The sequence below is a fragment of the Rousettus aegyptiacus genome, unplaced genomic scaffold (genome assembly GCF_014176215.1).
Source record: "Rousettus aegyptiacus isolate mRouAeg1 unplaced genomic scaffold, mRouAeg1.p scaffold_m13_p_2, whole genome shotgun sequence".
NCBI lineage: Eukaryota > Metazoa > Chordata > Mammalia > Chiroptera > Pteropodidae > Rousettus > Rousettus aegyptiacus.
Genome location: NW_023416295.1, coordinates 55,553,562 through 55,580,280, shown reverse-complemented (window position 1 = coordinate 55,580,280; position 26,719 = coordinate 55,553,562). Strand labels below are relative to the sequence as shown.

Below are 26,719 nucleotides of genomic sequence, written 5' to 3'. Positions count from 1 at the left end.
AAACACATTCAAAACAGAAAATTTCATGGCATTTCTATTTGCCCATGACTGACCTAGATTAGCAGAATAAATTAGCAGAGTAGATTAAAAAATAAAAAACAGGATCCCACCATATGCTATCTACAAGACTCATTTTAGATTTGAGAACATTCATAAATTGAAAACGAAAGGATGGAAAATGATTCAATGCAAAAAGTAACTAAAAGACATTAAAAGCGGCTATACTAATATCAGACAAAACAGGCTTTATGTCAAAAGTGATTACAAAAGATAAAGAGGGACATTATATAATGATAAAAGGATCAATTCATCAAGAAGATATAACAGTTATAAACCTATATGCACCAAACATCAAAGTTTGAAAATAAATGAATCAAACAAATGGCAGTATTAAAAGAAATAGATAGCTGTACGGTAACAATAGGAAACTTTAATATTCTGCTTTGTGCACTTTTAATAATGGATAGAACAACCAGAGAGAAAAGTAATAAGGAAATAGAGGACTTGAATCACATTATAGGCCAGTTGGAACTAGCAGACACATAATACTCGACCCAACAACAGCAGAATTCATGTTTTTCTCAAGTTTACTTGAGAAAGACTATATATTAGGCCATTAAAAAGATAGACTATATTTTAGGCCATTAAAAGTGACTCAAATTTGAAAAGATTGAAATCATACAAAATATCATTTTTAATCACGAGGGCTAAAACAAGAAATAAACAACAGAGGGAAAATGGGAAAATTCACAAATATGTGGGAAAACAGTGAGTCAAAGAAGAAATCACGAGGAAAATTAGAAAATACCTTGGCGACAATGGAAAATGAAAGCACAACATACCAAAACTATGGGATGCTGGGAAAGCAATGCTAAGAGGGAGATTTTTAGATATAAATGTTTACAGTAAAAAGAAAATCTGAAATCAAAAACCAGCATTACAGCTTAAGAAACTAGAAAAAGAAGAACAAACCAAGCCCAAAGTTAATAGAAAGAAGAAATAGTAAAGATTGGAGCAATGATAAACAAAATAGAGAATAGAAAACTAATAAAGTCAAGAAAACCAAGAGTTGGTTCTCCAAAGAGGCCAGAAAAATTGACAAAACTTTAGCTAAATTGACTAATGCGGAGGAAGAGAAAGCCTGAGATAACTAAAATCTGCAATGAAAGAGGGGACATTACTACCAATATAGCAGAAATAAAGAGTTATGAAAGTACTATAAACAGTTACATACCATCAAATTGGATAATCTTGATAAAATGGACAAATTCCCAGAAACAACCTACCAAGGCTGAATCATGTAGAAATAGAAAATTTGAATAGACCTATACCTAGTAAAGATATTGAAACAGTAAAAAAAAAGTTCCCAACAATGAAAGCGCAGAACCATGTGGCTTCACTAGTGAATTCTACAGAACATTCAAGTAAAAATTAACACCAGTCCTTCTTACATTCTCCCCTCAAAATTGCTTAGGATAGAACACTTCCTAACTCATTCTCTGAAGCCAGTATCACCCTAATACCAAGGCCAGACAAAGACACTACAAGAAAACTCCAGACTAATATCCCCTACAAATATTGATATATAAATGCTGAACAAAATATTGGCAAACCTATTTCAACAGCATATTACAAACATTACACACCTTGACAAAGATAGATTTATTCCTGCAATGCAAGGAGGATCAACATACAAAATCAGTCAATGTAATACCACTTTAACAGAATGAAGTGGGGAAAAACCACATGATCATCTCAATTGATGCAGAAGAAGTACTTGATAAAATTCAGCACCTTTTACAATAAAAGCACTCCACAAACTAGGAGTACAAGAAAACAATTTCAACATAATAAAGGCCCTATATGGAAAATCCATAGCTAACATAATACTCCATGGTGAAAGACAAAGTTTTTCATCTAAGATCAGGAACAAAACTAAGATGCCCATTTTCACCACTTCTATTCAACATTGTACTGGAAGTCCTACCCAAAGCAGTTAAGCAAGAAAAATGTTAAACAGATTTGAAAAGAAGAAAATTATGTTTGCAGATGAACTGATCTTATATGTAGAAAACCCTAAAAATTCCACCAAAAAAAATTGTTAGAACTAATAAATTCAGCAGAGTTGCAGGATAAAAAATAAAAAATCAGTGCCATTTCTGTATATTAACATTAAAATTAAAATTTCATTTACAATATTATAAAATGAATAATATACTTAAGAATAATCTTAACTAAGTAGGCAACAAACTTAAACACTGAAAACTGCAAAACATTGCTAAAAGAAATTAAAGAAGACACCGACATCTGGGGAAATTTTTCATGTTCATGGGTTGGATCCTTACCTTTCACCATATACAAAAATTAAATCAGAACCTCAATGCAAGAATTAATAATATAAAACTCTTAGAAGAAATCAAAAGAAGAGGCTTCATGACATTGGATTGGGCAATGATTTCTTTGATATGGTACCAAAAGCATGGGCAACAAAAGAAATATTTGATAAGTTGGACTCCATCAAAACTAAAACTTTTATGCACCAAAGGATACTCTCAAACAGAGGGAAAAGGCAATGTAAAGAATGGGAAATATTTGCAAATCATATATCTGACAAAGGATTGATACCCAGATTATACGAAAACTTCTACAGTTCAACATCAACAAAAAGCAAAATTGAATAGACATTCTCTAAAGTTACACAGATGACCAAGAAGCACATGAAAAGATGCTCAACATCATAGTCATTAGGGAAGTGCAAACCAAAATGACCAAAAATGAGATACTACTACACACCTATCAGGATGGCTATTATAAACATTAAGGGAGAAAAAATAAGTATTGGTGAGGGTGTGGAGAAATTAGCACTCTTTTACATTGCGATGGGAATGTAAAATGGTTTAGCCACTATGGAAAATGTATGGCATTTTCTCAAGAATAAAATAAACATAAAATTAGCATATGATCCAACAATTCCACTTCTGGATATATACTCAAACGAAGTGAAAGCAGAGAGTCAAAGAGATCACTCGTGTTCATAGCAGCCTTGTTTACAATAGTGCCAATTGATGGATGAATGGATAAACAAAATGCTGTGTATACACACAATAGAATATTATTCAGCCTTAAAGGAAATTCTGACACGTGATACAACATGGATGAACCTTGAAGATGTTACGCTAAGTGAAATAAGCCTATCACAAAAGGACAAATATTGTATGATTCTACTTATATGAGATACCTAGAGTAGTCAGATTGAGTGAGACAAAGTAGGGTGGTTCCTAGATGCTAAGGGGAGTGGAGAGTTAATATTTAATAGGTACAGAGTTTCAGTTGGGGAAGATGAAAAAATTCTGGAGATGGTTACTCAACAGTGTGAGTATAATTAATGCCACATAACTATACACTTAAAAATGGTTAAAATGGCAAATTTTATGTTATATGTCTTACCACACCTTAAAAAAATTATTACAAAAATGAATTGGTTTAGCCTGTATTTTCTTACTGTTTTATTATGCATATGTCATCAGTTTGAATAAACTCTCCAGCCTATTACCACTTAGTTCATACTCCAAGCCAGTTCTTCTCACAGTGTTTCTTTTAGTTCACAGCAATTTAAGACACTGAAGCTCTTTGAGAAGTCAGTGTGCTACATCCAGTTAAGAACATTCTATCAAGCAGAGGCATTTGAGTATTTCAAATTAATCAGGGCAAACAAAGACAAATAAGGCAGGTAACTGATTTTTAGAATATTAGCCAAAATTTAAAGCGCCCTGCTTATTGAAAAAAATGTAAATAATTCAGGAATACAGAATGTAAAGTGATGGTCTTCTCCTTCACTCCCAAAGGGCAGCCATTGTTAGTAATTTGATATGTGTTCTTCCAGAATATGTGAATCTTATTTTTTCAAAAATGGAGTCATCTTAATCTGAAAAGGTTTTAAATTTTTTTAAATCTTTAACTTTACTATCATCATCACTAAAATTTATTGAGACCAATGTTTGCCAAAGTGCTTTACAGTCATCTAATTTCATCATTATACAAATTGTAGAAGGAAGTATTATTTTCATTTTTCAGATGAGGAAAATGAAGTGCAAAGAGGTGACATAACATGCCCACAACCACACAGCTACCAAGTAGTAAAGTTAGTAGAGCTGGGATTTGAAAAAATGTGACCACAGATTTTATGTCTATAACTTCTTTACCTAAAATCATCAAACCTTTCAAGTTCATACATACAGAGCTACCTCATTTCATTTCACAGCTGACCAAATCTCTTGTACCTACCTCTCTTCCTTAAAACACTATTTTTCTTTAACATCATGGACACCATATTTGATTTTTCTTGTACCTTCCTGGACCCCATTCCTCAAGTCACCTTTATTAGATTCCTTTACTGTCAGGCCACTGAATATTAGAATTTTTCAGAGCCCTCTTTGCTTCTTAACTTTACATTATTGTATGAGCTATCTCATCTTCCCCTGTGGCTTCAGATACCTATGACAGTGACTCCTAAATTTATCTTCCTTCTCTAGATTTTCCCTCTGAGCTCTAGATCCATATATCTCATGTCCCCTTGGAAGGCACATTAAGCTGAATGTCAGACCTGAACTTATATATCCGTTATTTTTTTTCTCACTTGTACTATTTGAAGTGAGTTATGAGTTTTTATAAACTGGTGTGTAGAGTAATACTGCCTTTCATTTATCCTAAATCACTTCACTAGGCTACTACTAATGTCCTACTATTGATCATCAAGTATATTTACTTTCCCTGCCCCTTTAGTAGTGTTTTTCTTTTAGTCCTATACCAAAGTTTCCATTGTTATGCCTAGGAAGTCCTGCCACCATGCCATTAAATTGTTTGTCTTAGTGTCTAGCAAAATGTCACATCTTTTATATGTAAATTCTCCTAGCCCTACAAAGTCAACATCATTAGCCCCATTTTCAAATGAAGAAACTGAGAATCAAGTTAGTTTTTCAACCTAAGTGGTAGAATCTGTACTGAAACTCGGTTTATCCAACTCCAAACTCCATATTCATTATACTACCTAAATCACAGCCCATTCCAAGTTTTCAAATTGTTTTCTTCCCATCACTATGAAGAATCAAATATAGTCTCCTTTTCTTGGATGAATCCTTACTTTGTGATTTGTACATCTCATACCAAAAGCTTACTGTTAATATTTTCTTTCTTCATCCTGTGAACAATTTATGATGTGCCATGCACATAATAAATGCTAGGGATTCAAAGTTAAATGAAACATAGAGCATTCACTTAAAGGGTTCACAGTCTAATATTGTTCATTCTGTTTCTTGCCTTGTGTAAGAATTCATGTGCATCCATACTAAAGTCTTCTGAATGTTCCAAAGTAGAGGACTGTTTAAAACACAGTAGCCCCTGACATAGACAACTTTTAATATGCTTACAGAATAAGGGAAGAGACTATTACATAGGGCAGTGCTAGAGTTGGCTTGGTACCTGAGTTAGTTATTGTATAGGGCTAGCTGTTATTACAAAGAGACCGAGAAATATTGTGATTGATAGAAGTTGATTTCTCTCTCATGTAACAACAGTCCAGAGATACGTAGCCAGGTCTAGTAAGGCAGTTCAAGCATCCGTAAAACATGGTTTCCCTCTCTGGAATCACAATGGCTTCTTTAGTTGTTACCATTTCCCTGCCAGTGAGAAGAGAGAGAAGCAGGAAAGAGCAGGCAGCTTCCTTTTAATGATGTGGTCCAGAATTTGTACAAGTCACTTCTGTTCACAACCTATTTGTCAGAACTTAGTTACATGGCCACATGTAGTATTGGGGAAGGCTGGTCAATACATTCTCTAGCCGGATGACCATGTGTCCAGCTAATAGTTTATATTATTAGGAGAAAGAATGAGAATGCATATGAGAGAGTAATTAGCAGTCTTTGCCACTTGTGGCTGACTACAAACTAAAGTTTCCTGGAGAGTTTCAAATATCACAAGATTTCATAATGTAGAAATAAATATCTAATCAGTTTTATTACATATACCAAGTTGCTTGTCATCCATTTCTGCCACTGTTCTGTGAGGGAAATGAAATATATTTAGTAAAGATTTAAGTATCCTCTATTTTTTCTTTGACCATCATTTCAGAAGAATCCATAATAATTTAAAAAATTGAAAATTTTAACTGATTGCCATTTTAAAGTCAGGTTACCGTATTTATATATGATTAAATTACAGAAGACTTTTTATAGCTGATCTGCTTGTCCTAAGATCCTTTGTATTATATAATTAGAAAATATAAATCTTGTTGCAAAGAGAAATACAGAGTAAAGCAAATTTGTCTCTTCCTGCTCTGTTCTTGATTAAGAGAGAAAAAACAACAATTTCTTGTATAGAAAGGAAGAAATCTTAATTCTAAGATAGTTCAGGTGCTGTGCTATAAGTTACATTTTCTTTGTACTGGTAAGAAAAGTGAATGATACAGAATATTTATTTATAACTATCCCATTTGCTAAGCAAAGAGCCTTATTGACTAACCAGTGTGTCTAAAGTAAAGGCCTCAGATAAGACTAAATTTGAACTGTGCTCTTTTTATCATAAATTACAGATCCAAACATTTTTCTGACATAAATGTAAAGCCATAAAGACTGTCTTGTCAGATTGCTTTTTTTTAGCGCTGATCTTGACCCATCTTAAATGTAGTCTCAGTCCAAAGGCTTATGTTACCTCTAAAAGTCTAAAAAATATGTTTTAAAGGATGGCATGAGGCATAAAATGCCTTTATTGTAGATACAATTTTTTTTAATGCCTTTGCTTTCACTTGAGATGTTAATGCCCTCCCTCATTATTATTTATTACCCTTTTTTCCCTTTCTTTATACCCCCAAAACATATCTCTTTATAAAGTATTGGTGGAGATAGAGCAATTCACTCTGATCTTTTCCTACTGAAGCTACTGCTATTAGAATAAAAGTGCTTCTAGCTGTTTCTAATCGAAGGTTTATTTCTTCTATTGTACTTGTTAGTACTTTGTTAGTACTCATTTTCCACCTACCAGAATTTTAAATGATTGTACCCTTCATTTCAGATTTTTGTTTCCAGATTTTTATTTCTAGAACTATGTCCTGTCAAAACTTTTAGACAGGTAGGTTCAAAATCTATTAATAATTAGGAATATTTAAATTCTGATTTTTTTTCACAACTATTTTGAGCACCTACTCAGTATATTGTATCAGAAAATGCTCTAAGTTCTGGGTCTACAATGATAAGCAGACATGCTCCCTGCTTCATAGAGCAGTGGCACAGTCTAGTAAAGCGGAGACTAGTCAGACGATCTCAAATGTAAAGTTTAAAAATCTGAATATTAGGAAGAAAGCTAAACTGCTATTAGAATGTCTTTTAGGAACTCAATCTATTCTAGGAGGTCAGAGAAGACAATCTGAAGTAACTTTTGAAAGGGCAAAGTTGGGAGCTTTCCAGGTACAAGGACCTGTGTTATAAAGACCCATTGGCCTAAAAGAACTATAAATATAAGGGAAATAGTGCAGTGAAGAGAGTCAGGGTCAAGACTGTAGGGTCTTAGAGGTATGCTGAGAATTTTTTGGTTCTTTATTCTGTAAGAGCAATAGCAAATCATTTAAGGTTTTTTGGAGGAGGGGTGGGAGGAAAGAGTGGGTGATATGATTAGATTTGCGTTTCTCAAAGAACAAAGTAGAGTATAGAGACAATGGATTGGTAGATTTAGGGAGAGCCATTAAGCTATTGCAGTAGTTTATAGAGGTAGTGATGGTTGAACTGGCTACATTGGAGATCAAAAAGTGGATAGGTTTGAGAAACTTAAGATTAAAATTGACAGTTGGTAATGGATTGGCTGTAGAACAAGAAGATGTCAATTATGGTTATAGCTTTCTGGATAGACAGTGGTTCCATATACTGAGAGAAAGAATACTAGCAAAGGACCCAGTTTTGAGGGGAGCAGGGCAGGGTGAGTGGGAATGGGGTAATTGGAGGGAGGAGATCATCAGTTTTGAATGAGTAAAATTTGAAATGTTTTTCCAGTAGTACTTGGACACAGATCAGAGGATGGGTTTGAGCTACAAGAATCTTGAGAGTCTGGCATATTACCAGCCACTGGGGATGAGATTTCTCAAGGGGAAAATACATAGCAAAAAGAGGACCTTTGTAGAGCTAGGTATACTCACATGATATGCCATAGTGATTAGTTAGCAGCTTAGGCTCTGTGGTTGGGCAAACCTGAATTCAAATCCCAGCTCTAATACCTGAGAAACCTTAGACATGTTATTTTATACCTCTTTGTACCTCAGTTTTCTCATCTATAACCTTCTTAGAAGGTCAGTGTAAGGGTTAAATGAGAAAGAAGCCCTCTGATTTTGGTGCATAGCAAGTATTCATAAAAAAGATATAATGATGAGTTGTTGAAATCTTTGATTACAGAATAGTTTGCATTTTTTTGAAAAGTAAGATATACTTTGTACATATCTAGGTTTTTCAAAATGGTAGACATTTTGTTTTGCATTTTTTCAGCAAATGTGCCACTTTTGTAATTTTTAACAGCCATTATTTCTTTAATCATTTTGAGCCTACTTTTTATAGGCTTTATAAACTTTCTTTGCAAACGTCGAACAACCAGGGATTTTTTTTTTTTTTTTTTTTTTTGGTTGACAGAATGTTTTTGATTCAATGGAGATATCACACTGATTTCTCAAAAAGAAACTTCTGAGACCTAGGTTACAATGAACTAGAAGACAGAGAACTGGCTTAGAGCATGGGGTGGTTGTGTGGTAAGTCTGGTGACAAATTACCTGTGTTCAATGGTAATTAGAGCTTTCGTTTATGTGTGCACATAATAGATATTATGTAGGTACTTTGCTCATTATTAGAGGAAAAGAACTAGCATTTACAAAGAGTTTATTATGTACCAGATATTTTATACATAAAATCTCTTTTAGTCCTTCAAGTAAATATTATTTTCATTTTGGAGAGAAAGAAACTGAAGCTCAAAAAGGCTAAGTAATTTAATCAGGACCAAAACACAAGATTGTAAAATAAAAATAATTTGTGTTAGTTTACCATTTGACATGCTGAGAAATTGGTGGCAGCCCAGTCACCTAATAGTGGATAAGCAGATTGATAATCTTATCTATCAAACTGTAGACCTCCTGGATAAGTCTTGGTATTGGGAGCGCAAGAGAGGGCAAGGTTTATAATCTAGTTATAAGAGAATACAGCCAAGAATGGTTGACAAATGAATGAACTATGCCAACTAGGATCTCTGATTTGCTAATCCTACACAATCTCATTTTTTAAATTTAAAGTTGAAGTTGATGTTCAGTTCACCAGAGTGTCAAGATAAGACATTTAGTTTGTGTCTAAAGTGCTATATATCGAGATAATTATTTAATAATCTTCTTTCATGAACTATGGAGCTCCCTATTGAGAGCATTTGTGGCAGCCAAGCACATCCTTTAATACAGCTTTTGTTCTCTTTGTTACTATTGGAAAAGTTTGAAAGGTTTTTTAATTGAGACTTCTTTTAATCAAGTCAACATTTATTAGAGTCTTATTCTTTTTATACTTGAGGGAAACAATGGTGTATTTCAGAATATTGAGGTCTTTAAGGATGAAAAGAGAAAGTGTTTGCTCCATTACGATTGTTATAGATGACTTAAGGACACTTGAACCTTTTTTTCCCCCATCTAGGAAATAAATGCTTTAGAAAATATGAAAAATGAGAATTTTTGTTATCAACAATAAGAGGAAAAATTCAATTTATAGAACTATTTTAATATTAATGAAACTCATGAAAACTTGAGCAGCCGTATGTCCAAAATTATAGAGAACATGCTGCTTTAGTTTTGAAGATGGATTGAAATTTTGCCTGGATAAAGGGACATTTCTTAAGATAAGCTCTTCCTTGATTTATGATAGTCGAGAGTATGTATAGACAACCATTTTTAATAAATTTAAGTTGTGTACTATATTAATCACCATTGTTTTAAGTTTTGCATTTGAAGACTAAGAAAGAATACAAAGTACTTTATGGCACAAGTACCTAAGTACCTGTTTTACCTCTTTAGATGCTGGTAGACCACTTGTTTTGCTAGTCTTTAGAATTGGAAGGAGTGTCAAATACACAGAAGCCAGAGTCATCTTGGCCAGATGGTGTTTGATACAGATGGATGGTTAGTTGTCATGCAGATCTCTTAGTTGGTAACTTGTTGCTGCCATCTGACTCAAAGAATCACTCACACACACTGGCTGTCAAAAGCATCTTCTCTTCTGTCTGTTTTAGCTGTCATGTCTATGCTCTGTACAGAAGTGTTGACAAGACATTGCTGTTGTACATTTTCAATGTGGTTGTTAGTGATTTTTCTGTTTTGTAGGGTCTTCGATAGTGCTGGAATGTACTTGCTTTGCAATTTTTATTTTAAAAAATACTGTGACAATGCAATAATTACCTGACCTTTTAAAAGGACTTTTCAAGTTATAAGTTTATTCAGATTCATTCAGTGGACAAAAGCATTTAATTCAAACAAACAAAAAAACTTGTTTCTTTTAGTTTCCAAACTGAATTCTACCTGGTTATTTCCTAATTTGATATAACAACCTCTGGACTTTCCCTCTCATAGCCTTGTAGTCAAAATCTTTATACTATTTTCTGAATATGTGTTTTTCTTTTCTCAAATCATTACCTTTTTTTTTCTGATGGTATAAATTTCCCTTTTTTTTCAAAGAAAGCCAGACATTGCCTATTTTTTGCATTTATTTTCTCAAACATTACTTCTTTCTGTCTTATTCACCCACTGACCTTATCTCCACTTTTCCTGTTTCCCTTATAGAAATGTAAGCAAAGCCTTTTCTGCATTCTTTCTGGTCACTTCTGAAGGCATATCTATTTCTGTGATATTTCTTTAACAACTTAAAGTACTTTATGTATTCAGTATTTGCCAGGGACTCAGCTATACTCTGGAGATATCAGGAGAAAATAGACTCTGCCCTTGAGGAGGTCATAGTTTGAAGGGAAATCAGACATATAGACAGTTAGACTAGAATACTGTAATTTCTTTAAGTATGTGGAGAGAGCAGTGAGGGAATATGGACCAATGTTATTCTCTTTTCCTTGATAGTCTGTGAAAGTATTAGTTTTGAAATTAATATAGAATTTGCTTGAGTTTTTAAAGTACTTTATTGAGTGGTTTAAGAAATAGTTCAAAACTTCAACTTGAAATAGTTGTTCATCTATTGATTTTTCTAAGTTAATGAATACATTTTCAGCATTATTCATTTATTATATTATATGCAGATGTGTTAAAGTATGTTTTTAAGCCAGAAACTAGAAGATGAAAATTACCTGGAAGAAGCTTTTTCAGTTGGGTCCAAAAGAAAATACAGGTCACCTGGTTTTTCATTAAGTTGGTGAAAAAAATATGTATAGTAGATGGAGAATGGGCTGAAGCTCGAATAAACTTACACATTTATACTAGGCCTATTTCTAACTTGCTAAGTTTTTGCGCTGGTTACTTAATGTCTGAATAATAGAATGTACATACCTATCAAAATATAGCGAAAGAATGGGTAATTGTTGGTCATTGTTTGTAAAGAGCTTTGAATTCTTTGGAGAAAGTTCTTAATAAACAGAAATAGAGAAAACTGTAACATCAACTTACTTCTTTTCTGATTCCTCAGCCCTGGTGGCTGTGTGTAGCCCAGGTAAATTTAAGGTTGTACAGAATTTGTCATAGACATTTGAATCCTTTCAGTCAATCTACCCACTCTTTCTAGAGCCTTGAATGTAAATTTATATAAGGTGTCATGTCCTGGGAAATCTGACCCTAGACTGGATTTTGGTATTAAAGATACAGTTCTGATATTTGGTCATAGGGCTTATGGTCCTGAGGGACTCACAAAGGTTAATTCTTCTACTTGTAATAATAAAATTTACTTGGATTTTTTAAACTTAGATTCTTTATTTCCTTAAATTTTGTTTTCAATACGCAAGTACTGAATACGTCCTATAATTATGTTGCAGAGCTCTATAGGAGTATCAGGTAATGTAAGACTGCACTTAAGCGACATATAATGATGGCATATCACTTGTGTTATTTATCAGTTCTCGGTTATGTTTGAAGTGTATAAAATGTGACCTTTTATTTGGGAAAATGTGGGATTTTGCTTTAATTTCTTAAGCTAATTCATTTTGGGAATCTGGGAAGAGCTATGTGATTTATAAAGAACTTTAGGCTTATTCATCTCTGAAAACAATAGAGATTAACTGATTTTGAACTTTGATTATGAATCAACTCAAAATCAAATATTTAGTATCTACCAAAGTACATTCTGAGATTATTAGGACCCCATTTCATGGTTCAGGGAATTTATAATTTAATCATTTATTTATTTGTTCTTCCAATGATAGAAATTGGTCAAGAATCCTCTAATGTTTTTGGTAATATAGTTTTAAGACTGGTACTAATTTGATAACTGTAATGCAACATTTTCATATTCGTTTGAAGGTTTACAGTATCTGTATTCTCTAATGCAAACTTGTGTCTTCTTTCATTGCTTAATTCTCACAGCCATTGAAATAAAATAGCAAGATGACTGGATTAAAAATATAAGGAAAATTATGATATTCAAGATATCCACTAAAGATTAACCATGTGTTTTCTGGACTTCTTAAAACTTTTAGAAAAGAAGTTTATGAACAGTATAATTTTATAATTTGTATATGTTCCTTTAGTTTTCATACTGTCTTAGTGAGCACCACTTCTTTTTTGTTTTTATGCTCTAAAAATAAATTGGAAAGTGTGTTTGTTTAAAAGACATGAAATCTTACCCTTTTTAAGTTGGTATTTTTATAGAATAACAAGATAGCATCGATTTTATCATTTATGCCCTTTTAGTTATCATTAAGGATTAAATTCTAAATTACAATTTGTATTCTAACTGAAGGACCAAAAAAACCCTATGTTGAACTCTTAACTGAAATTTTCCCTTAAGATGATTTTTAAAATTTTACAGTGTTTTAAGTGTTTTAAATTACAGATGTTTGTAATGATTACAAATACATTGCTGGAGCCAGTTTTTAGCTCATAAATAAATGCTCAATACCTGGGTAAAAGCAATATGGGCAACTTATGTCTTTATAATCATTAATAGACAGTAAATGTATATACATATCTTTCAGTAAATATCAGACTAACTGGTTTTTCTATCAACAGACTGAGAACTATGAGCTGAGAATACGTGAGCAACAGAAACAGCTGTCACTTCAACAAACTATTATTGACAGGCTAAAATCACAGTTACTTCTTGTAAATTCCAGTCGAGGTATGTTCATGCAAATTTTTGTGTATTTTTTGAACCACTTCTAGAAAAGAAAGATGGAAGTCAAGTTTTTCTATTTTATTTTTTCTTTGTTTATCAATAGTTCTCACGCTTTAATAACTGTGGTACAGTTACTTACTATGTTTATTTAAGAAATAAACACTTGCAAGATATGGGAAAATGGACATTCACATATACTATATGGAGGAACTCTTAAGTTGATAAAATTTCCTAGAAGACAATTTGCCAATAAATAACCAAAGCTTTTTAAAATGTCTGTGCCTTTTAACCCAAAAATTTAAGTTCTAAAAATATATCATAAGAAAATATTTGCTTAAGTACTCAAAGATAAGTATGCAAGGATGCTCATCACAGCAGAATTTCTAAAAATGAAAAAAACTAGAAATAAAGAAATATCTAACAGATAAAATTATAGTCGTTCATATAATGAACAACTAGGTAGCCAAGAAAAGTAATGATAATAGATTAACTTACTACCATGACATGTACTCATGATATATAGCAAAATGAGCAAAACACAATACAAAAATAAGTATTTTATTTGTGCAAAAGAAATTATTGTGTGAATTTATATGTATAAGAAAAGAAAAAGTCTGATAAAATATAAGCCAAAATGTTAACAGGAATAATTCACAGATGATAAAAATTGTGGGCAGCTTTTATTTTTTCTTTTTAGCATGTCTGCATTTTCTAGTAGTTATGCAAATGATTATCTTAAACAAGAAATACATACCTAAAAATGTGACTTAAATCAAAGTTTAATTGTTATTGCTGATGGTTAAGCTGCAAAGAACATAATTCTAGTTTTCTAAATTCTATATATTTTATATACCACTGATTTTGTTAGAGTAAGAGTTTTGTGTGTTTTTTGAGGGATGGTGAGGGGGAATTGCAAGCAAATATGCCAAAATCTGAATGGGCAAGTCTAAATTGTCAAAGTAAGTATTTTTCTAAAGGGTTTTTAACATTCATAGTTTAATATCTCTTTAAAATTAGGGGTTTGGGTTTGTAGTCTTTTTAGTTTTCCATGTGGTAGCAAAAACAAAGTTTTCCTACTTATGTCCAAGAGGGTTTTGTTTTACAGATAACAGTTATGGCTCTGTTCCCCTGCTGGAAGACAGTGAAGCAAGGAAGAATAATTTGACTCTTGATCAGCCACATGAAAAAGTAAAATCGGGAATACCAAGAGAAAAAGAATCAAAGGTAGACTGCACTGCCAGTTTATTCCCTAAAGGACATAAAGAATGAGAAATCAGGTTCCACAGATTTCCTGTATTATTTAGTCAGTTTTCTATCATAACTTGGGTGGGCAGGAATGGGGGAGAAAGTGGATAAGATTCTTTTTAACCCTAACATTGTTTCTGTAAAAAAGCAACAATCAACTGCTGATACATAACACAGCTTCCTCATTTTATTTTCCTGAGATGGACCTGCCACTGAAATTCTAAGCAGAAGTTCTATATGTTCAGTTAAATGACTTACATGTTTCTAAATAGAAGCAATATTTCCAAGTAAATTAAAAGCTTAGTTCATATTTTCTAGTGTTCTCTTTTTGGTATCACCAGCATTTAATAAAGAAAAAAGGTCAAGCTAAGGTAGCTAGTAAGACAGATGTTCCTGGATTAGAAAACCAAATTCTGATTTTGTCCTCAATTGCCTGTGCTTAAATTAAACACACAAACAAAAAAATTCACCTAACCAGCTTAAGGAAAGGTCTTCATTGAAACAATATAGAAAGGAATATTCCCTATCTGCAAGGAGACAGGTACAAAGATATTCATACTACCTAAACATCCATCAGTTAGAAACAGCCTAAATATCCATCAGTAGCAGAGTGCTACATCGTTGCAATAAAACACTTTAGAAAAATTTAAATAAACTAAATATTTATATATTAATAGTAAAAAATGGAAATTTAAAAATGACAAAATAGGAATAATTTATGTACATTTTCAAACATAAGCGGTATGACATTGTTCATAAAAACACAGATATGTAGTAAAAGTATAAAAACATGGATAGGAAGGGTACACATCTTTAGAAAAACGATCATCTCTATAATTGAGGAGAAAAGAGATTGATTCTGGGAAGGCGATAAAGGAGACTTCCGTTGTATCTAAATCTTTTTTTTTTTTTTTTAAACAAAAACTTCTGAAGCAAATATGGCTGAATGTTACCACCTCTTAAATCAAAGTAGCGAATATATAGATGTATATTATTCTCCATGTTATTCTGAATCATTTAAATTTTATGTTTAAGAGAAATTCTTTAAATGAGATGAGTCGGATTTTAGTGGGATGATACAGCTTTTGAGTAAAATAAGATCTGACAAATGAGGACTGTTTTAACAGTCACAATACCAGTTAAGTCAAAAGTGCTTTATTCCTTTCCTCTTAAATGTAGATTTTAGGTTTGTGTGTCAGGGTTATTCTGTTATTGATCTCATAATTAAGACTGTCTTAACTTGTTTTTATTTAACATCTATCTGAAAAATTATATTTTGATGCTTTCTATAAATGAAAATTTTAGAAAGAAAAGTTTCTTATATCTCCCAGTTAATATTTTTTAATGCGAAATCTTTTTTTTTTTTTTTTTTTAGTTTGACTCATTCGGCTTTTTTTATTTGACTCTTCACCCCCACTCCAATTTCCATTTGTCTTAAAATGCTGATAAATACAAGAAACCATGGCACTGGAATACATTCAGGTTTATTTTGCAAAAGACAAAATTCAGAAACAATGATTCTGACTTTTTTAAAGTTTGTTTTTTATTGTATTTTATTTTATATTAGTTTCAAATGTGCAGCAAAATGGTTAGACATTTATATAATTTATGTAGTGATCCCCCAATTAGTCTAGTACCCACCTGGCACTATACATGATTATTACAATATTTCGACTCTATTCTCTATATTCTACATCCCTGTGACTATTTTATAACTAGTAGTTTGTACTTCATAATACTTCATTTTTTTACCCAGCCCTCCAAGCTCCCTCCTATCTAGCAATCACCAGTTTTTTCTCTGTATCTATGTGTCTGTTTTCATTTTGTTTGTTCATTTATTTTGTTCCTTAGATTCTATATATAAGTGAAATCATTTGTCTTTCTCTGTGTGACTTATCTCACTCAGTATAATATCTTTTAGGTCCATCTATGTCATTATACATGGTAAGATTTCATTTTTTTATGGCCGAGTCATATTCCATTTTGTGTGTGTGTGCGTGTGTGTGTGTGTGTGTATACATATATATACCATAACTTCTTTATTCAGTCATCTTTTGATGGGCACTTAGGTTGCTTCTATATCTCGGCTATTGTAAATAGCACTACAGTGGACATAGGGGTACGTAAATCTTTTCAAATTACTGTTTTGGTTTTTATTTTTTATTTTTTATTTTTTGGAGAAATACCCAGAAGTACAATTATGACTTTTAAAATATAGTTTTATGATTGGGTTTATATAGTACATTACAAAATCATTGAACTACTATAAAATGCTGACATAAATTTAATGCTTAAGTAAACAATATTTACAGTCCCTTTTCCTGTTTCAAGGACTTCTAAATGTCATTATTTACCATTAATTTTTAATCAGAGTTCTTGTATTTATTCTTATTATAACATTTCTCTGAAGATAATATCTCTAGTTCAAAATGTATTGAAGATATTTTTGAAAATAATATTGGTTAGAACAAAAGGGATGATGTGAAAGACTCTAAGATATGTCAGTAATTTAGTTTATTTTAAAATTGGGTAATTTGTCATTATTTATGAAAGTTTTAGAGTTTATTTTTCAGTCAGTAAATATTCAAAAGGAACCTTAACAGAATTTATTTTTAGTTATATTTGTTTTAATTTCGTAAAATGTCTTTTATCTATAAAATATATATTTAGGTACCTAAGCTGAAATTAAGGATAAGCAATAGAAATCATGTCAGAGATAGCTTATTCACAAAGAATTACTAATGTTACATCAATTGTAGCTTCATTTGTGGACAGACAGTAAGAGAAAAAAATAGAAAGCTCCTAGTAAGAAATAAATCTAAATTTAGTGAGTTCTTTTAATTATCTTTACTAATAGGGGAAAGATTTATGTGATAAGTTACATATTTAATACTTTGAATAGCTCATCAACTCAGTCTTCTTGTTCTGTAACCATTTAATAAAAGTAAAAATCAACTGTCTTGAATTTTAGCTTTCTCGTCTTCCACTGTATATATAGATCCAAAGTGCTAATAAGCACTGGATACATAAGGGATCAAAGAGAAGGGGAAATAGATCTAAAAGAACAGGTAAGTTGAATTTATTGAGTATTTGAGAGCTGGCAGTATATTCATTGTAAAAATTTAGGTCTAATTTAGAAAAACACTGGCCAATCAAGCAATTGAAATTAAAATTTTTCATTGGCCTATGTTGATCTATACTTATTGAGTTATAATTAAATTCACTATTAGCTAATAGAAGTAAAATCCTTCTCTAGAAATCTTTGAACGATTTGGATATATTAGGGTTTTTCCAAAATGAAAAAAAATTTGTATTGATTGGTTTCAATTTTGTAAAAGTATGCATCTGCATATAAGACAAGAACTAGAAGGTAATATGCAGCTAAGATAATGGCATAACTTTTTTTTCTATTTTTTCTATTTTTAATATACTTTTATAAGTCTTCTCAAAAATTAATTGATTCCTGGAAATCATTTTTCCAATCAATCGGCCTAGCCTCTGTAATGAATTAGTACATTAGTAGGAATGCTTTGAACCAGTAACAGAAGGAAGCTACTATTAACCACCCATAGGCCTTTCCTCCTTTTGTTTCGTGGGTGGTTTGAGGATTTGTTTTCTTTAGACTATTTTGTTTCAGATTTGGTTAGAATATTTGAGAGTGGTAAGACCCATGGACTTATGGCAAATGGCAACTATGGCTGCCTTGGTGAATGAGATAGAGAGTAGATAGAGGAAAGGGTTATGTTTAAGGGAAAGAGGGCCTTTTAGAAAATTTTATTAGAAAACAGGAAATGTATAGTTCAGCCTCTGTTCATGCTAATCCTACACTAACAGAGTGCAAGAATCCTTTGACTTCTAAAAGACATCAAGAAGTCAAGATAACAGAGCCTGTATCATTGGCCTTCCCTTAGTACTCTGCTTATAGTTTAGAGACATTAGAGAAGTACTCAGTTTAATGGAAAACCTTTCATCTCTTGTTCACCAAAGTAGAATACACAGTCTTTCTTGACAAAATATGACTTTGGTAAAGGGGGCATTGTATTATCTATCATGTCATATAGCATATATATTAAGTAACAAAGCACCCCAAATTTGCCTAAAAACTTAACAAATATTTACTATCTCAGTTTCTGTAGGTCAGAAATTTGGGAGTGACTTAGCTGGTTCAGAATCTCATATGATTGAAGTGATGAAGTGGGCAAGGGCTTCAGTTATCTATAGGCTTGACTGAGGTTGGAGGATCCACTTCTAAGATGATACACTCATGTGACTAAATGGCGGTAGACCTAACCACCTGGACCTCTTTTCACAACCTAGCAGCTAACTTCTTCAAAGCGAGAAAGTAAAATCAAGAGAGAGAGCAAGGAGGAAGTCATAGTGCTTTCTATGATCTAGTCTTTAAAATCATATACCTTCCTTTCCATTTTATTCTGTTCATTAGAAATAAGTCACTAAGTTCTCCAGAGACGAGGAAATTAGCTCCTCCTCTTGAAAGGAAGAGTATCAAAGATTTTGTAAACATATTTTAAAAGCATCACAGGGATTGTAGATTGTGGTGTACAGAAGAGGGTACCAAAGATCAAGGGTGTATTAGAGGAACTAGTATTTAATTTACCATATGATAAATCTTAATGAAGGGTAAAGGAGGTTGGCAGAATATAATAGTGAATTCTACTTCTTGAATACTATCATTATTCTCAATAGAAGGAAATATCATAGCTTATCATTTTAATAATTTCAAAAATCCTATAGACTTTCCAGAGGAGACTGGCTAAGCAGTGCTTTTAGAGAACCAAGAAACTGTTGCATGTTATTTCTAATTCTTTTTATAACCAATTTCAAAAATTAAAAATATTTGTATTTACAAAATCAAATAACAAAAATGCACGCACTTATTTTTGGCAAAGACTATTATCTCTTATTTGTAGGACACCATTATCAGACATAGTAACAAATGTCATGATGGCAGTTATTTTTTTTTAAAATCTCCGTAGATAAAAACTAAAATGCATTTATAGCTTTTTTTAATTTAATTAAATTTATCAGGGTGATGGTTAACAAAATTATATAGGTTTCAAGTGTACAAATTTTATAACACATCATCTGTATATTAGCAGTTATTTAAATAACAAATGTTATATTTTACTGTAAATATAAATTGGCATTGTTTAATTTACTTTTTTAAAACTAGGATTGTAATATACTGGATCATTTTTATGATCTTAGAAATAAGAGATTTTTATAATACTGCTTCTGGGAAGCACTTCAGTTTCCAAACTAAATGGTGTCCTGGGTGTCTAGTGCTTAACTCATCTTTGCATCCTACTTTTTTTGTGTGCATGTGGCAGTTATACAAAAGTCTAGGGTATTTTGTTGCAGGAAAATGTATAGATAACAATAATGTAGACTATATAAAAGAATTTGTTGATATTGATCAATTTTCTTTACTCTTTCATTCAGTAACTAAACTGCTCTGTACCTGACACTGCCAGCCCCCAGAAGAACAGACATATTGTCCTTGCCCTCTGGTTTGAAGTCTTGATTTAATAACCAATATAGAATTATTAAATGTTGTAAAGTTATTTCAGATTCTAGGATCCAAGATACAAAGTATATGTAGGATGAGTCTATTTGAATTTTTAACTTTTAAAATAGAGATTATATGTTCTTGTGTCAAGAGAGCTGATTTTATGTTTGATTTCTGATTTTCTATAGTTCTAATTTTTTCTTTATATGTATCTTTGAGTTATATGCTTTAAGCAAAAGTTTAAAAATACAAAGAATGCTGTTATTACTAAAAGATATTAATTAGACAGTTGGCAAATTTCTAATGTAGCTATCATACTGATTAGATCAGCAGGTGTATGGTAGCTTTTGAAGCAGAAAAGATTTTGTAGGTTTAGAATAGTAAAACAGTGATGTAGCTGTGAATCTGCCATCAGTGCTGACATTAAGGAAATTAATGTGCTGTACCTGGCAATTACGAGTAAATATAGATGCTCTGACACGTTTGAAGAAAGCTGATGTCTAAAAATTCACCTGTCAATCACTGAGACAAGACGTATTTATTGAACTCCTCCTATTTGCCCAGCCTTGCTTGTCATTGACAGGAATACCAAAAGAAGAAGAAAAAAAGTGAGACAATATCCATCTCCTTTAAGAAGCTACAATCTGGTTGGAGAAACAAAGATATAAAGACCCAAAGCAATTACCAAGCACTATAAGACAATGTGAAGTTTTAATTATATGATGAAATCCTAATAATAATTTTATGGCACAGATAAAACTTAGGACCTTGTTTTAAGAATAGCACTTCCCAGTGACCTCAAGGTAGGCTTGAGCACATACTCAACATTTAGTTCAAGTAGGGAAAAGAAAAGAAATTCTTACTTACCATTATCTTGGTAATATATGCATAGATGTGCAAACTTAATTGTCTAGAAGATTTTAATGGGAAAAGAATAATTTTTAGACAAGAACCAAAATTAATCCAGGCTACTTTAGAGAACACGATATAAACTAAAAGCTAAAACTGAGGCATTTGAAAAAGCAATTTCATTTACTAGAAACTTTTTTAAGTGACATAGTCATGGTTTCAGAGGGAAGTGAGCTCCTTTTTGTTACTTTATTCTATAGAGAGTCCTTCAGTGAGAGCCATTTACCCATTGTGAATTACTCCAATTATGTATGACAGTTCCAGCAGGCAATGTATGAACTTTAATCCTGTTCCACTTTCTGGCCTTCTGTAGCTTAAATACTAGCCTCACAAGTCTAGGTTTTGGGTGGCGTCCCCATCCTTGAACTGTTCATCTCTTACATACTCCGGACTTAGGTATAGCTGCCATATAGGGATCTCCATCTGAGTTTTAGGCCCCCATAGCTTCTCTGAACACTCTAGATACTTTCTCTATTGTAACTCTCTCTTAAACTATATTTATTTGTTAAGTTGCTATATATTGTAAAAAGCTTTAAAATAGAGTATAGTATATAGGTAGATGATAAATATGTTTTTCATCATTTGAACAAAAGGTAGAAATTAGACCATTAGTGAAAACTAATTACCAAGTGTAATTACCAAGTGATTTCTGTGGGGAAGTCAAATCAGGTTTACATCATCTAAACCCAGTACATTTTCTAAGAGAGGAAGTTGAAATAAATTTGACTGTTTGTTTATTACTCAACTTTGCAAAAAAAAAAATTGTCCCTGTATTCCTTTAATGCTACTTTCTTTCTTTCTATCACCTTTATTAGATAAAGATTGTGATTATGCCCACTGTACATTGGCACATGTTAATAACCTAGGCTGAGGCTTACAAAAGACTGGGGGGGGGGGGAGTTGCTGCGTGTGTGTGTGTGTGTGTGTGTGTGTGTGTGTGTGTGTGTGTGTGGTGTAGCACTTTGCCTTTTCACTTAAAGCAGATGTCCCATTCCCCTGGTTTTGTTTCTAGAAACTGGATCAAATATACCTTATTTTTATATATAACCTTTATTTTACTCCTCTTTGGAGACCAGTCTTTGTTTATAGACTCTCTGGTAGAATAATAATGAAAAGGAAAAAAATTATCTTTAACCAGTTCATTCATTAAAGTTCAGAGTATTTTGCAAAGTGCCATAATAATTGTATCACAAACTAAGAAAAATATATGTTGACATCCAAAGCATTTTAATATTTACACTGAAATTTCTGTTGTAGAAATTTTGTTTTCAGGTCTAAACGATTAATTGATCCTAACCCTTTCCTATTGTGGGTCTCTTTTTTAATTTCATACATCATTTTAGGGTTTTTTGCTTTGTTATAATACTGAAAATAATTTTGGGGGAGAGAAGAAAATGAGAAGTGGCATATCACTTTTAAATTCTCTTCCCCAACTTCTAACCAAATTTGAGTATCTCCAGTGCAGCTCTTCTCCCCTTATTTCCCCCAATTATACCCTTTCTCACATTTCCCATTTTTCTTTTTTCTACTCTTCTCCAGAACCTACAAAACAGAGCTTGTATATTCAGCCCTGATTTCTCTTGACCAAGGTGCAAAAGGCTGTTTGTTCTCTCAACCTTTGTAATGGGACTAGCCCCTCAAAACAATCTTGTTTATCTTGTTAATATAATCTGTCATCCTAAAAGTTCTCAAAATCTGTTTTGAAGATACTTGTTTTTCAGTATTACAAAATGCATCTGCATTGATCTGTCGTGGTATGTTGTGGGGGTCTTGTTTTGTTTTGTTATTTTTCTTGTTGAACTATATGAAGAAAAATCCAGCCTCATACATATGTAGTTGGGAAAAGGAATAGTATTTTAATAACCTTTTTAGAAATCATGGATATTCTTCTTTGATACTACACCAAAACTTGGTAAGTAGTTTCTTAGGTGTTAGCTACTGTATACAAGCAAAAATTAATGAACTTTTCTGCTACATTGAAAGCCATTGGTCTGTCTTGTACTTTGAATGTATCTTTTACCGATGTATGATTTTGTAACATTATGAATTGGTTATTTGGAAAATAGTGGTTCACTGAGCTTTGCAGATCTTTCAGATATTGACTTAGTTCATAATATAGTTTAAAATCACATTTAACATTATCACTGATCTTATCAGAAAAGTCTTAAGTATCAGGCAGCTGTCAAGCTTACTGATTTTTTTTTTAGACTACAAATCTTTTGTTATTTTTTTAAAAAATGAAAGGCTAACTTCATTTGCTTTTGAGAAAATGCCTGAATAACCATAGCTTGCGTGTCAGTCCCTCCAAGTGAAAATGACATTCCATTAAGAAAGAGACCAGTTCATCTTTTAATTCAAACTGTTCATTGCACAAGTGCTTTTTTCCCCCAAGATAGCCCTTTTATTTCAATGTGAAATAGAAACTTTTTGTGTATATTTCCCATTTTGTCACACAGAATATTAAAAGGATGTTAACTTGGGATCACATTCAATAAAATTGATAATCTTTACTGTTTTATCAAGGGCATCCTTAAGTAAAACTGGCTGCATTTTTTTTTTTTTTTTTTTTTTTACTGAGTATAGCATTAAAGAATGCAGTAACTACAGTTTGGTACCATGGCATTGGACATACTCAGGCACCAGCAGTTACTCACATTAGATTTTGCATCGTCAGTGTAAGTGCCAACATAGTAATAAAAAAATAAGCAAATAACAACTAATAGTGATAACAGTCAACCCCGTGGCTTGCAGGGTCTAGAATTTGATTTTACCCTACTTACAAGCAAATAAGTTAACCAGTTCCTGTTCCATGATGCTGGAAGAAGATATAAGTATCCTGGATCAGAGAAAAAAGTCTTTATTATTCATAACACAGCAAGCAACAAGAGCATTATATTTGTGTTGGTCTCATCTACAGGGTAACATGGTAGACCCAGATGGATGCCTGGATATCGGTGGTTACATTAAAGGAAAGGAGCATTGAGCTTGGACCTCACCATTTTATAGCAAGCAGTAAGCAGCCTGCTGTCCAGGAGGGAAACATGATACCTCATCCTTCAAGTTTGCCCATGTACAAACAGAACTCTGAGAAATGTCCAAGGCATTGTATTCTTTGGCATGCACAGCAAAAATGTGTAGGGACACTCAGGGCCCATGCAGATTCTAGCTCCTAACAGTAGATCTCTTGAAAGGTTCTCAGGACCCCCAGGGTTCCTAGACCATATTTTGAGAACTATTGGTTTTACCAGATTATAATTTCTTGTTAGAAAAATCATGTTGCCTTTTTCTCTGTGTGTGTGTGTGTGTGTGTGTGTGTGTGTGTGTGTGTGTATCTAATGTTCAGAATATCCTAGCATCTCCTCAGGAACCTTTATTTATGCATGAAGGTCAAACTGCTTGCTTATCAGTCCTTTTCACACTTGTCAGATAATTAATTGTTTTACATCTTTATTCTTTAAATCACAATGCCTGTATTTTACTCCCGGTTACTTATCTATATCTACTACGTTAAGTCCAGAGCAAACTCTGCTGAAAGATAGTGTGGTGCCTGCATGTTGTGTACTCTGTGGTCATTTTTAAAGGCACAAGAATATGAAATCAGTAGTAAGAAAATTACTTAGCTTCCTTTAACCACAGAATCTGTAGCTAGCACTTTTATCAGTATTGTATTTAACAACTTCTTATTGGATTTGTAGTCCCCTCTAAGATACTGCTGGAATTTGGCAGGGGAATAGAAAAGAAGGCTCACCTTAATTTTCATTTGCACCTAACGTGTTATGCTCTCTAAGCTGCTCTTTTGCTTGTTTAGATAGTCTTGCTATGTTATGAAAGCTGACTTTTTCCCTGAAAGATTTTTTTCTTTGCTTGTTATACATCTTTACAAACACTTGATATTTTGCTCTAAGATATAGATATATCCTAAAATTTTAATTAAACTCTTATAAAGTATATCCCAGGTATTCCGTATATCATTAACCTGTGATTTGTTTTTTCTTCTCTAATAAGTCCCTTTTGGAAAACCAAGTTTTTCTGAGGTGGATAGCTTTTGTTTTCTCTATTCTATTGTATTTATCAGTAGCAGCGTGATTTTTATATTTCAACTAGTTTTCATCTAAGCGATTCCGCATTGAATGGGTTTACCTACTCTTATTTTTATCCCTAACTGCTCTTCACTGTTTAACATTAAGGACGGCATGTTTCTCTGTACATTTCATCCAAATAATGCTGCAGGGAGTCACTGACTTGTCCATATTCCCTGAAAGTATCATCTAGAATGTATTCTGCTGGATGGATGGCCAAATGGCCACAGTAAATCTTACTTTCCTTCTTTCCACTGCTGGTTAAACATTGTCTCTTCCTCCTCTTTCCCCATGCTGCAGCCTTGGAGTCCCCATTCCTCGCCCTAGCTTTTGCTTTTCATCTTGTCCTGAGGACAAAGTGATATCATTTTTATAAAGCTGAAGCTACTTTTTTTGATAAATGTCTTTCCCTTTTTGACAAGAAAACAATAATAGATCTTGGTAGGTAGTTTTGACTAACTTCTTTTTTGGCAAAATGAAAAGTTGGTAGCCTATTGTCAGACCCCCAGTTTTGTTTTGGATTTTACTATTCTGGGAAATCGTAATATCAGTTTCTTTCAGGTTTTATCTTGCCTGAAGATTTTTTGATGCTAAAGAGGATGGTTTTACATTTAAAAAGGGAAATAAAGATTAGAAGTGTGAACCAGATTTGAGGAAACAGTGATTATATTGTATTTTAAAACTTGGTCTACAGTAGACAACAGAATAAGTGAAAATGTTTTAGATTAAAAGAGAATCGAGAGTGGCTGTCAAGAGAGAAGGTGAGCCTGAAGATACAGACTTTAGGGATGAATATTCAACAGACATGAGAATGAATGATGATAAGGGTATATAGTGAGGGAGGAACAATATACCCATGTCTGAAACTTAGAGAATACCCACATTTATGGCCTAGAATGAGGAGGGACCAATGAAAATACTAAAACTTAAAAGAAAAATATTATACTAGCAAAAAAAAAAAAAAAATCAAGAGGGAGAACCTGATCAAGCTGTACAACATACAAAACAACTATCTGAGGACTTTGGAGACTGAACTTTTCACATTTTGGAGGAGAGTCAAAATGTAGAGCAAGTAATGGCTCAGTAAATTCCCAGTTTTCTGTGATTTTTTTTAAAGGGTTGCCACAGTTAGAGTGGCTAAAATTCCAATAGAAAGCCTGCCATCATTCTGGCCGGAAGAACCAGGAGAGAGAATGAGCCCAGAATGTGGCCACCAGAGAGTGAGGGAAGGAGCCCCGGATAGGAGAGAGCCAGAAGAAGGCCCTAAGTTCTGTGTTTAAATTCATCCCAAGTCTCTGGCTATCTCCTGAACCTATGGATGTATGGGGCAAACAAACCAGTTTGCAGCTGAGGCTTAAAGGACTGAACCAAAATATGAACCTCTGCTCTTCAGAGGAGTAGCAGTTTGGAGTCTGAGCCTTAATTGCCTGCAAATTTAATTGCCTACAAAAATAGAAACATCAAAAAACTCTTTGGCACCATGTAACATAATGTCTCCACAACAAAATATTTACAATGTTCAGGGTACAGTCCAAAATTATTCAACATATGGAGAGTCAGGAAAATGTGACCCATTTTCAAGGGAACAGATACCATTGAGATGTTCCAGATAGTGAAATTGTCAGACAAGGATT

The 26,719-nt window shown here is 32.8% G+C and overlaps 1 protein-coding gene across 15 annotated transcripts in view; it reads left to right on the top strand.

Annotated features, from left to right (window-relative positions):
* TANK (TRAF family member associated NFKB activator) overlaps positions 1-26,719 on the top strand; it is a 79,722-nt gene that overhangs the window by 37,180 nt on the left and 15,823 nt on the right. For 12 of the 15 annotated variants that reach the window (XR_004955604.1, XR_004955603.1, XM_016124464.2 and 9 more), the window contains 2 exons: positions 13,220-13,328; positions 14,431-14,549. Coding sequence is in view for 12 of the 15 variants with exons in the window: in XM_016124464.2 (XP_015979950.2) it covers positions 13,220-13,328; positions 14,431-14,549 (228 nt within the window). In the remaining 3 variants the exon portion in view is untranslated. Of the gene's footprint in view, positions 1-13,219; positions 13,329-14,430; positions 14,550-17,541; positions 19,633-23,923; positions 26,080-26,719 lie in introns of those variants that run through there. The other 3 variants (XR_004955605.1, XM_036236417.1, XM_036236418.1) reach the window with 3 other exon arrangements.